Below are 12,086 nucleotides of genomic sequence, written 5' to 3'. Positions count from 1 at the left end.
TCATAGGAACATGTATAAGTCATGAAGAAAGCAATAACAACATACTAAATGACCAAGTGCTAAGCTAACGGAATGGGTCAAGTCAATCACATCATTCTCCTAATGATGTGATCCCGTTAATCAAATGACAACTCATGTCTATGGCCAGGAAACACAACCATCTTTGATCAACGAGCTAGTCAAGTAGAGGCATACTAGTGACACTATGTTTGTCTATGTATTCACACATGTATTATGTTTCCGGTTAATACAATTCTAGCATGAATAATAAACATTTATCATGATATGTGGAAATAAATAATAACTTTATTATTGCCTCTAGGGCATATTTTTTTCATTGTTGCCCCTGCTGTCACTGGGAAAGGACACCGCAAGATTGAACCCAAAGCTAAGCACTTCTCCTATTGCAAAAAAGATCAATCTAGTAGGCCAAACCAAACTGATAATTTGAAGAGACTTGCAAAGATAACCAACCACACATAAAAGAATTCAGAGAAGATTCAATTATTTCTCATAGATAAACTTCATCATAAACCCACAATTCATCGGATCTCGACAAACACACCGCAAAAAGAGTTACATCGAATAGATCTCCAAGAAGATCGAGGAGAACATTGTATCGAGAAGAAGCCACCTAGCTAATAACTATGGACCCGAAGGTCTATGGTAAACTACTCACAACTCATTGGAGAGGCCTTGGAGATGATGTAGAGGCCCTCCATGGTCGATTCCCCCTCCGGCGGAGCGCCGACGAAGGCTCCAAGATGGGATATCGCGGATACATAAGGTTGTGGCGGTGTAAATAGTTTTTCATGGTGCTCCTGGATGTTTTCGGGGTACGTAGATATATATAGGAGGAAGAAGTACATCGGTGGAGCCACGAGGGGCCCACGAGGCAGGGGGCCACACCCACCCCCTTAGAGCACGCCGGCCACCCTCGTGGCCGCCTCGGCTGCTTCTTGACGTCCACTCCAAGTCTCCTGGATTGCGTTTGTTCCAAAAAGATCGCTCCCGAAGGTTTCATTCCGTTTGGACTCCGTTTGATATTCATTTTCTTCGATATACTGAAATAGGCAAAAATTAGCAATTCGGGCTGGGCCTCCGGCTAGTATGTTAGTCCCAAAAATGATATAAAAGTGTAAAGTAAAGCCCATAAACACCCAAAACAGGTAATATAATAGCATGGAACAATACAAAATTATAGATACGTTGGAGACGTATCAAGCATCCCCAAGCTTAATTCCTGCTTGTCCTTGAGTAGGTAAATGATAAAAACAGAATTTTTGATGTGGAATGCTACCTAGCATATTTCTCAATGTAATTTTATTTATTGTGGCATGAATGTTCAGATCCAAATGATTCAAAATAAAAGTCCATATTGACATAAAAGTAATAATACTTCAAGCATACTAACAAGGCAATCATGTCTTCTCAAAATAACATGGCTAAAGAAAGTTCATCCCTACAAAATCATATAGTTTGGTCATGCTCCATTTTCGTCACACAAGAATGCTCTCATCTTGCACAACCCCAATGACAAGCCAAGCAATTGTTTCATACTTTAGTAATCTCAAACTTTTTTCAGCTTTCACGCAATACATGAGCGTGAGCCATGGATATAGCACTATGGGCGGAATAGAATATGATGATGGGGATTGTGTGGAGAAGACAAAAAAGGAGAAAGTCTCACATCGACGCGGCTAATCAACGGGCTAGGGAGATGCCCATCAATTGATGGCAATGCAAGGAGTAGGGATTGCCATGCAATGGATGCACTAGAGCTATAAATGTATGAAAGCTCAACAAAAGAAACTAAGTGGGTGTGCATCCAACTTGCTTGCTCACGAAGACCTAGGGCATTTGGGGAAGCCCATCGTTGGAATATACAAGCCAAGTTCTATAATGAAAAATTCCCACTAGTATATGAAAGTGACAACATATGAGACTCTCTATATGAAGAACACGGTGCTACTTTGAAGCACAAGTGTGGAAAAGCATAGTAACATTGTCCCCTTTTATAATTTCTTATTTTTTGGGCCTTTCTTCTTCTTTTTTGGCCTTTTTTTTATTTGGCCTTTCTTTTTTTTGGCCTTTCTTTTTTTATAAGGGACAATGCTCTAATAATGATGATCATCACACTTCTATTTATTTACAACTCATGAGTTACAACTCAAAACTAGAACAAGATATGACTCTATATGAATGCCTCCAGCAGTGTACCGGGATGGGCAATGAATCAAGAGTGACATGTATGAAAAAATATGCAAGGTGGCTTGGCCACAAATATGATGTCAACTACATGATCATGAAAGGCAATATGACAATGATGATGAGTGTCATAATAAACAGAACGGTGGAAAGTTGCATGGCAATATATCTCGGAATGGCTATGGAAATGCTATAATAGGTAGGTATGGTGGCTGTTTTGAGGAAGATATAAGGAGGTTTATGTGTGATAGAGCGTATCATATCACGGGGTTTGGATGCACCGGCGAAGTTTGCACCAACTCTCAAAGTGAGAAAGGGCAATGCACGGTACCGAAGAGGCTAGCAATGATGGAAGGGTAAGAGTGCGTATAATCCATGGACTCAACATTAGTCATAAAGAACTCACATACTTATTGCAAAAATCTACAAGTCATCAAAAACCAAGTACTACGCGTATGCTCCTAGGGGGATAGATTGGTAGGAAAATACCATCTCTCGTCCCCGACCGCCACTCATAAGGATGGCAATCTAAGAACACCTCATGTTTCAAATTTGTTACACAACGGTTACCATACGTGCATGATACGGGACTTGCAAACTCCAACACAAGTATTTCAAAAAGTCATAATTACCCAACTATCATGACTCTAATATCACCACCTCCATATCTCAAAACAATTATCAAGCATCAAATTGATCACAACATCCAATTCACTTCCTATGATAGTTTTTATTATACCCAACTTGGATGCTCATCATTCTAGGACCAATTTTATAACCATAGCAAATACCATGCTGTTCTAAAAGACTCTCAAAATAATATAAGTGAAGCATGATAGATCAACAATTTTTACAAAATCAAGCCACCGCCGTGCTCTAAAAAGTATAAGTGAAGCACTAGAGCAAAAGCTATCTAGCTCAAAAGATATAAGTGAAGCATATAGAGTATTCTAATAAATTCTAAATCAAGTATTTCTCTCCAAAAAGGTGTGTACATCAAGGATGATTATGTTAAACTAAAAAGCAAGGACTCATATTATACAAGACTCTTCAAGTAAAACACATATCATGTGGCGAATAAAAATATAGCTCCAAGTAAAGTTACCGATAGACGAAGACGAAAGAGGGGATACATTCCGGGGCGTCCCCAAACTTAGGCTTTTGGTTGTCCTTGAATATCTTGGGTGACATGGGCATCCCCAAGCTTAGACTCTTGCCACTCCTTATTCCATACTCCATCAAATCTTTGCCCAAAACTTGAAAACTTCACAACACAAAACTCAACAGGAAATCTCATAAGCTCCGTTAGTGCAAGAAAGAAAAACCACCACATAAGGTACTGTAATGAACTCATTTTTTATTTATATTGGTGTTAAACCTACTATATTCTAATTTCTCTATGGTTCATACCCCCCGATACTAGCCATAAATGCATCAAAATAAGCAAACAACACACAAAAAACAGAATCTATCAAAAACAGAACAGTCTGTAGAAATATGTAACTTTCGAATACTTATAGAACTCTTAAAATCCTACCAAAATAGGACGTCCTAGGCAATTTGTCTATTGATCTATAGCAAAAAGAATCAATGCAAAATCACGTCTCTGTGATTTATTGAATTTTTTCTCGTGAGCGCAAAGTTTCTGTTTTTCAGCAGAATCAAATTAACTATCACCGTAGGTTATCCTATAGGTTCTACTTGGCACAAACACTAATTAAAACATAAAACCACATCTAAACAGAAGTTATATGAATTATTTATTACTAAACAGAAGCAAAAGGCAAGAAACAAAAATAAAACTGGGTTGCCTCCCAACAAGCGCTGTCGTTTAACGCCCCTAGCTAGGCATAAAAGCGAGAATAGATCTAAGTATTACCATCTTTGGCATTCAATTCATAAGTGGCACACATGATAGATTCATAAGGTAATTTTACTTTCTTTCTTGGAAAGTGTTCCATGCCTTTCCTTAATGGAAATTGGAATCTAATATTCCCTTCCTTCATATCAATAATTGCACCAATCGTTCTAAGGAAAGGTCTACCAAGAATAATAGGACATGAAAGATTGCAATCTATATCAAGAACGATAAAATCTACGGGCACATAATTCCTATTTGAAAAAATGAGAACATCATTGATCCTTCCCATAGGTTTCTTAATGGTGGAATCCGCAAAGTGCAGATTTAAAGAGCAATCATCAAAATCATGGAAACCTAGCACATCACACAAAGTTTTCGGAATCGTGGAAACACTAGCACCCAACTCACATAAAGCATAACATTCATGATCTTTAATATTATTTTTTATAGTGGGTTCCCACTCATCACAAAGTTTTCTAGGTATAGAAACTTCCAATTCAAGTTTTTCCTCATAAGATTGCATCAAAGCATCAACAATATGTTTGGTAAAAGCTTTATTTTGACTATAAGCATGTGGAGAATTCAACACAGATTGCAACAAGGAAATACAATCTATTAAAGAACAATTATCATAATTAAATTCCTTGAAATCCATAATAGTGGGTTCAATGTTATGTAAAGTTTTGACCTTTCCAATTCCACTTTTACCAAATTTAGCATCAAGATCTAAAAACTCTGAATCATTGGGACGCCTTTTAATTAAAGTTGACTCATCTCCAGTCCCATCATTATCAAGATTCATATTGCAAAACAAAGATTTAATAGGGGACGCATCAATAACTTTTAGATCTTCATCATTATTTTCATGGAAACTAGAAGAACACGCTCTTATAAAGCAATCTTTCTTAGCACGCATCCTAGCGGTTCTTTCTTTGCACTCATCAATGGAAATTCTCATGGCTTCGAGAGACTCATTAATATCATGCTTAGGTGGAATAGATCTAAGTTTCAAAGAATCAACATCAAGAGAGAGTCTATCAATGTTCCTAGCCAATTCATCAACTTTAAGCAATTTTTCTTCAAGCAAATCACTGAAATTCTTTTGAGAGATCATAAATTCTTTAACACTATTCTCAAAATCAGAGGGCATCTTATTAAAATTTCCATAAGAGTTGTTGTAGGAATTACCATAATTATTAGAGGAGTTACTAGGAAACGGCCTAGGATTAAATTTTCCTCTATACGCGTTGTTACCAAAATTATTTCTACCAACAAAATTTACACCCATATATTAATTATTATTCTCAATCAAAGTAGACAAGGGCATATCATTAGGATCAATAGGAGCACTCTTAGTAGCAAACAATTTCATAAGTTCATCCATCTCACCACTCAAAACATTAATTTCTTCTATAGCATGCCCTTTTTACTAGTAGATCTTTTGGTGTGCCATTGAGAATAATTAACCATAATATTATAAAGGAGTTTAGTAGCTTCTCCTAAAGTGATTTCCATAAAAGTGCCTCCCGCGGCCGAATCTAAAATATTTCTAGAAGCAAAATTCAATCCGGCATAGAAATTTTGTATGATCATCCACAAATTCAGACCATGAGTAGGGCAATTGCGAATTATTAATTTCATTCTTTCCCAAGATTTGGAAACATGCTCATGATCAAGTTGTTTAAAATTCATAATATCGTTTCTAAGAGAGATGATCTTAGCGGGAGGGAAATACTTAGAGATAAAAGCATCTTTGCACTTATTCCATGAATCAATACTATTTTTAGGCAAAGACGAAAACCAAGTTTTAGCACGATCTCTAAGTGAGAACGGAAATAACTTCAATTTAACAATATCATTATCCGTATCTTTCTTCTTTTGCATATCACACAAATTAATAAAGTTGTTTAGATGAGTACCGGCATCTTCACTAGTTATGCCGAAGAATTGATCTTTCATAACAAGATTCAACAAAGCAACATTAATTTCACAAGATTCAACATCATTAAGAGGAGCAATCGGAGTGCTAATAAAATCATTATTATTGGTATTGGAAAAATCACACAATTTGGTATTATCTTGCGCCATCGTGACAAGCAATCCAACACACAAGCACACAAAAGGCAAGCGAAAGAAAAAGAGGAGAACGGGAAAGAGAGGGTGAATAAAACGGCAATGGTGAAGTGGGGGAGAGGAAAACGAGAGGCAAATGGCAAATAATGTAATGCGAAGGAGATGAGTTTATGATGGGTACTTGGTATGTCTTGACTTGAGCGAAGACTTCCCCGGCAACGGCGCCGGAATCCTTCTTGCCACCTCTTGAGCATGCGTTATTTTTTCCCTTGAAGAGGAAAGGGTGATGCAGCAAAGTAGCGTAAGTATTTCCCTCAGTTTTTGAGAACCAAGGTATCAATCCAGTAGGAGGCTCCTCAAAAGTCCCTCGTACCTACACAAACAAATAAGAACCTCGCAACCAACGCGATAAAGGGGTTGTCAATCCCTTCACGGTAACTTGCAAAAGTGAGATCTGATAGAGATAATAAGATAAGATAAATATTTTTGGTATTTTTATGATATAGATTGGAAAGTAAAAGATGCAAATAAAAGTAGATTGAAAACTTATATGATAAAAGATAGACCCGGGGGCCATAGGTTTCACTAGTGGCTTCTCTCAAGATAGCATAAGTATTACGGTGGGTGAACAAATTACTGTCGAGCAATTGATAGAAAAGTGCATAGTTTTGACAATATCTAGGCATGATCATGTATATAGGCATCACGTCCGCAACAAGTAGATCGAAATGATTCTGCATCTACTACTATTACTCCACACATCGACCGACTCCTGCCTGCATCTAGAGTATTAAGTTCATGAAGAACAGAGTAACGCATTAAGAAAGATGACATGATGTAGAGGGATAAACTCATGCAATATGATATAAACCCCACATTTTTATTCTCGATGGCAACAATACAATACGTGCCTTGCTGCCCCTGCTGTCACTGGGAAAGGACACCGCAAGATTGAACCCAAAGCTAAGCACTTCTCCTATTGCAAGAAAGATTAATCTAGTAGGCCAAACCAAACTGATAATTCGAAGAGACTTGCAAAGATATCCAATTACACATAAAATAATTCAGAGAAGATTCAATTATTTCTCATAGATAATCATCGGATCTCGACAAACACACTGCAAAAAGAGTTACATCGAATAGATCTCCAAGAAGATCGAGGAGAACATTGTATTGAGATTCAAAGAGAGAGAAGAAGTCATCTAGCTAATAACTATGGACCCGAAGGTCTGTGGTAAACTACTCACAACTCATCGGAGAGGCCTTGGAGATGATGTAGAGGCCCTCCGTGGTCGATTCCCCCTCCGGTGGAGCATCGGCGAAGGCTCCAAGATGGGATATCGCGGATACAGAAGGTTGCGGCAGTGGAAATAGTTTTTCGTGGTGCTCCTGGATGTTTTCGGGGTACGTAGATATATATAGGAGGAAGAAGTACGTCGGTGGAGCCACGAGGGGCCCACGAGGCAGGGGGGCGCGCCCATCCCCTTAGGGCGTGCCGGCCACCCTCATGGCCGCCTCGGTTGCTTCTTGACGTCCACTCCGAGTCTCTTGGATTGCGTTTGTTCCAAAAAGATCGCTCCCGAAGGTTTCATTTCGTTTGGACTCCGTTTGATATTCCTTTTCTTCGATATACTGAAATAGGCACAAAAGCAGCAATTCGGGCTGGGCCTCTGACTAGTAGGTTAGTCCCAAAAATGATATAAAAGTGTAAAGTAAAGCCCATAAACATCCAAAACATGTAATATAATAGCATGGAACAATCAAAAATTATAGATACGTTGGAGACGTATCACTCTTCCACATAGGTGTGGATGTTTTCTTAGCAACCCCTTCTTCCTAAACTCTCTACAAACTTGGTAGAAGTGGTTCTTCTCATTCGAAGCATGTTCACAACCTTTACATTGCTAGGTTGTAGATGTAGTACAGATTCACCAACCTCTCCCAATCTCAGGCTAAAAATGGACCATTTCTAATCACATGCTTCGATTTGTGATGAATCGCTCTCTTTTGGACCAACATGCCCCACGTCTAAACCACATATAGGTTGGTTGAATGAGTAGCTCCTCGTCCTAGTGAAATCGATGTTGCGGTAAGTAACATTGAAATTGGTCTTACACCTTACCTAATAACAACCTAACAATGGAGGATGGAGGGTGGTTTTATGCCGCTTACCGTCATGGGAAACAACGACAACCCGCCCATGCCGAAGACAAGGAGGACGAGACGGAGACGAAGATGAAGGGGACGAGCAACCCATAAGGGAGGAGCACATCCCGGTGCCAGAGATCCAAGTCGCCGTCGCTGCCGGCAACACAAATCTAAGTCGTTGTTGTCTTTGCCAAGAACTAAGGCTCGATTTGTCCTCCCGCTATAGGTGAGTGGGAAGGAGGGGGGGGGGGGGGTGAGACTGTTGATGTCGCACGATCCGCGCCTGCAGTTTTCCGACTCCCGCCATCTCCGTGTCTGCACCCCTTTGCACGCCATCCCCTTTGCGTTCGCCTCAGCCTAGCCCCACGGAATGGCTGATTCGAGAGTTCCTAGCAAGCCAGGCTGTGAGGTGCTTTTAAGTTTCGTACGCGTGCGAGCCATCTCGTGTGACCAACCTATAAATTATTTTTCCATCCATCCGCCCTGTTTAGGGAGGCTGCAGACAACCAAACACGTCCCTAATCACAAGCCGAGGATCACACAGTCCATCACGTGAGGCACCAACCCTTCGTCCATGAGAAAACGTTGAGCCTGACTCGTTTGGACACCGGCGGGCTTCATGTCTCCTCCTGGACAGCTGCCCCAGTTGCAACTTGCAAGACGTGCATTATTCGCCGCAATTGCCAAGATCGAGAACATGCGATGGTCGAGCGGAGGCACTCGTTCACCATGGGTTCGCTGGGGCCTCATCCACACAGGAGACAGCCCATGCAATCGTTGAACAAGACGAGTGGGGATGCCGCCATGAAGACAGACATATTCCTCTCCAAGCAGTAGAGACAACATGTATGCGGATGGCGTCAAAAAAGAAAAGTATGTGATCGACCTTTTCATTAATGGCCGTTGCCCGCCTTGTCTCGACATCTCAGTCTTGGATCCATCTTTTTATTTCTTTGCGGGAAACCCTGAACTCAAATTCTGTGTGCCAACATGCACTTTCAAAGTTACAGTAGTAGTAGTGCCAGTACACTCCGGTTTACGCTCGATATTACAGTGATATTACAGTGGAAGTAGCTGCTACAGGAGTACCTAATCTGCATGCCAAACCGCATGCGATTATTCATCTAACGGGAAATTTAAAATTGTGATGCGTGCCATACATGAATCACACCGACAAAACAGAATACGTTCAGGCGGGATCAAGGGGGCTGTGGCAGGCTAGGCGAGGAGCGTGATGATGTCGATGACGACGGTGCAGAGGTGCTCCAGCGCCTGCTCCCGCCGGGCCAGCTCCACGGGGTAGGGCACCCGCTTCCTCCGGAACAGCGTCCGGCACACCGCGGGGTACTCAGCGGCGGCGCCCACGTGCACGAACGCGTAGTCGTACGCCTCCTCGCCCACCGACTCCCGGGCCTCCAGCAGCGCCTCCCGCGCCTCGCCGTACTTGCCGGCGCAGGTCCTCATCAGGAGCGCCGGCACCTGCTGCGCGCGCCCGTCGCTGCCCGTCTCTGGGGCGCCCGAGGCGGCCCAGGTGGTGTTGGCAAGCGCGGACGCGGTGGCGGAGGCGTTGGCTGCCGCCGCGGAGACGGCGATGGCGCAGAGGCCGCGGAGGTCGGCGGTGGAGCTGGCGGGGTCCGCCACGAGCGCGGCCACGCAGAGGTCGTAGTAGGTGGTGGCGTTGCAGGTGGACTGCACCAGCGCGCGCACCGCCGGCCCCAGTGGCGCGCCCCCCTGCTTCTGCTTGTTGTTCGAGTTCGGCTTGCCGGGCTGAGATGGTATCGTTGGCACCGTTGCTGTTGCTGCCGGCGCTGCGCCTGCAGTACATGCGACGGAGAGGAGCAGCAGGGGCAGGAGCAGGAGCAGTGGCAGCAGAGCAGGTGAGGGCGCCATTGTTGCCATGCTGTCCCTCAGTCACTGTCAGTACTCAGTAGTGTGTGTGAAGGGCTTCAGAGCTCGCACATGAATGGATGGGTGTAACTCCCCCCAGATTTGGCATGTATATATACAGATGCTCCGGGTCCGGGATGAGACATGCATGCTTGCTTCGATCGATCTTTTGCTGTTGGAACGATCGAATTTGATGAGCATCGGTTCACGGACCAACGGGCGCCACTTGCTTTTGGATGTCGCCTAGCTCGCTTCACGTGAATCGGTGATCTTGCACATCTCATCGTCCATCCAAGGACAATAAGAGAGAAGCGATTGGAGGTGGAGGCAATTTGTTTTTTTTTTTTGGAAAACAAGGAGGCAACTCAACATACGCATAAAGCCTGGCCCAGCCCGGCCCAAAGGCCTCCCCAAGACCGGTTCCACGGTTGTTTTGCCGGTCGGCTGCAATGGTTGATCCCGCGAATGATTATGTATCTCTACTCTCTACTACCTAAAAGAACAGTAAGGTTCCGTCTCCCCTCTTACGTCGCTAAATTTCGTCCGACCTCCCACTTCAGCTCGCCTTTCTCCGCTTCGTCCGTTGATTCCATCTTAAGTCGTGTTCTCTCTCCTTAATCGCCCCCGAAATCACCGGGGCCCGTTCCCAAAATCTGTCTCGGGATATCCTCGCTGCCAGCTACGTCCTCTTCCATCTACCCCGGCGCCCCATCTCCCCTCTCCCAAACCCCACGGTGGATTCAGATCCAACATTCCCGTCAGATGGGGAAGGCAGGTATCGCCGCGAAGCGACAGCGATGCTGAGGAGGAAGACCCTGGGCCATGCAACGGGAACAAGTCCCACAACCGCTTCCTGCCCAGCGGGAGGCGCCGCTATGGCTGCGCAGGAGGAGGTTGCCCAGCGGGAATGAGTAGTCTCATGTCGTAGCCCGGGCCGCTGCTGATTCAGCCAAGGCGAGTAAGAGGGATGCAGGCCATGCCAGGGCCGTGCAGGAGGCACCCGCAAAGAAAAAAAAAGGCCCCGCAGGAGGCGTCTGCCAACATACAACATATGTTTGGAGAGATGAGGCGGCGGCTCGAGCTGCAGCGGGCGCGGCCGTAGGAGCTCGTCATTGGGAGGAGGGAGGCCACCGAGGGCATCTAGCCGGTGCTAGCTCTTTTCGCGCTGCACAACTACAAGTGCAGGTACGTGTTTCTTTCTCTCCACATAGAAGAGATTTGGCTGTGTTTTGTCCAATAACATCCATCTCCTCTGTCCTGATTACAAGAATCCGAGGAGGGGTTATCTGTGGAGAAGGCACGTCTTGGAGATCTGGAGAGGCCGGCTGCTTAGGACGAGGCAGTATTGTATGGTAATCCAAGTTTTTGCCTTGTAACATGTGGTATTATTCCATGAGATGTCGGTCGGTTGCAGAAAATTGTCTTCCATGGACTGTGAGAAAATGATTATCCTCTGTAGATCCTGCCAAGTTGGACATGATGCACACATTTTAACGACAGAGCAGATGTCCATTCCTGAAGATCATAGGTGCTTTGTGTCTTATAGTATTTTTCACAAAAATAAAATATATATAGTACATACAACTGCAGACCTAGGATTTAGTTCATGCCGTTTGTGGGTATGCCTGGTGATAAGATGGTACTGGTCAAGAAGTATGTTGATCTTAGCCGCTTTCTTATGGACACATGAGAACTTAATTCTTTTTATTTCTTAAAGCTTGTATTTGTTTCATTTTTGAGAAATGTATGTGCATAATTGATATGGGAATTATCAAATGTGGGAATTATATATATTGCCTACTCTATTCAACATTTTTTTTGAACAAACTTAAATTTGTCCCGTGGCAAGGCACGGGCATTCAGCTATCATACAAATATTTGATATTTAAAATGTTTATTTTACATGCAT

The 12,086-nt window shown here is 43.2% G+C and overlaps 1 protein-coding gene across 1 annotated transcript; it reads right to left on the bottom strand.

The window, feature by feature from the left end:
• Positions 1-9,215: 9,215 nt before the first annotated feature.
• On the bottom strand, positions 9,216-10,283 carry LOC123066005 (pectinesterase inhibitor 28). The gene has a single exon (XM_044489177.1). It carries the CDS (start codon positions 10,187-10,189, stop codon positions 9,509-9,511), a length of 681 nt encoding a protein of 226 aa, XP_044345112.1. The 5' UTR covers positions 10,190-10,283; the 3' UTR covers positions 9,216-9,508.
• Between the last annotated feature and the right edge of the window lie 1,803 nt (positions 10,284-12,086).

The sequence above is a fragment of the Triticum aestivum genome, chromosome 3B, assembly GCF_018294505.1.
Source record: "Triticum aestivum cultivar Chinese Spring chromosome 3B, IWGSC CS RefSeq v2.1, whole genome shotgun sequence".
Taxonomy (NCBI): Eukaryota; Viridiplantae; Streptophyta; class Magnoliopsida; order Poales; family Poaceae; genus Triticum; species Triticum aestivum.
The sequence above is the reverse complement of the archived record's forward strand: the minus strand, read 5'-3'. Positions and strand labels throughout refer to the sequence as shown.

Coding starts and splice junctions, on each gene's coding strand:
- LOC123066005 (XM_044489177.1), bottom strand. CDS start 10,189: ATGGCAACAATGGCGCCCTCACCTGCTCTGCTGCCACTGCTCCTGCTC.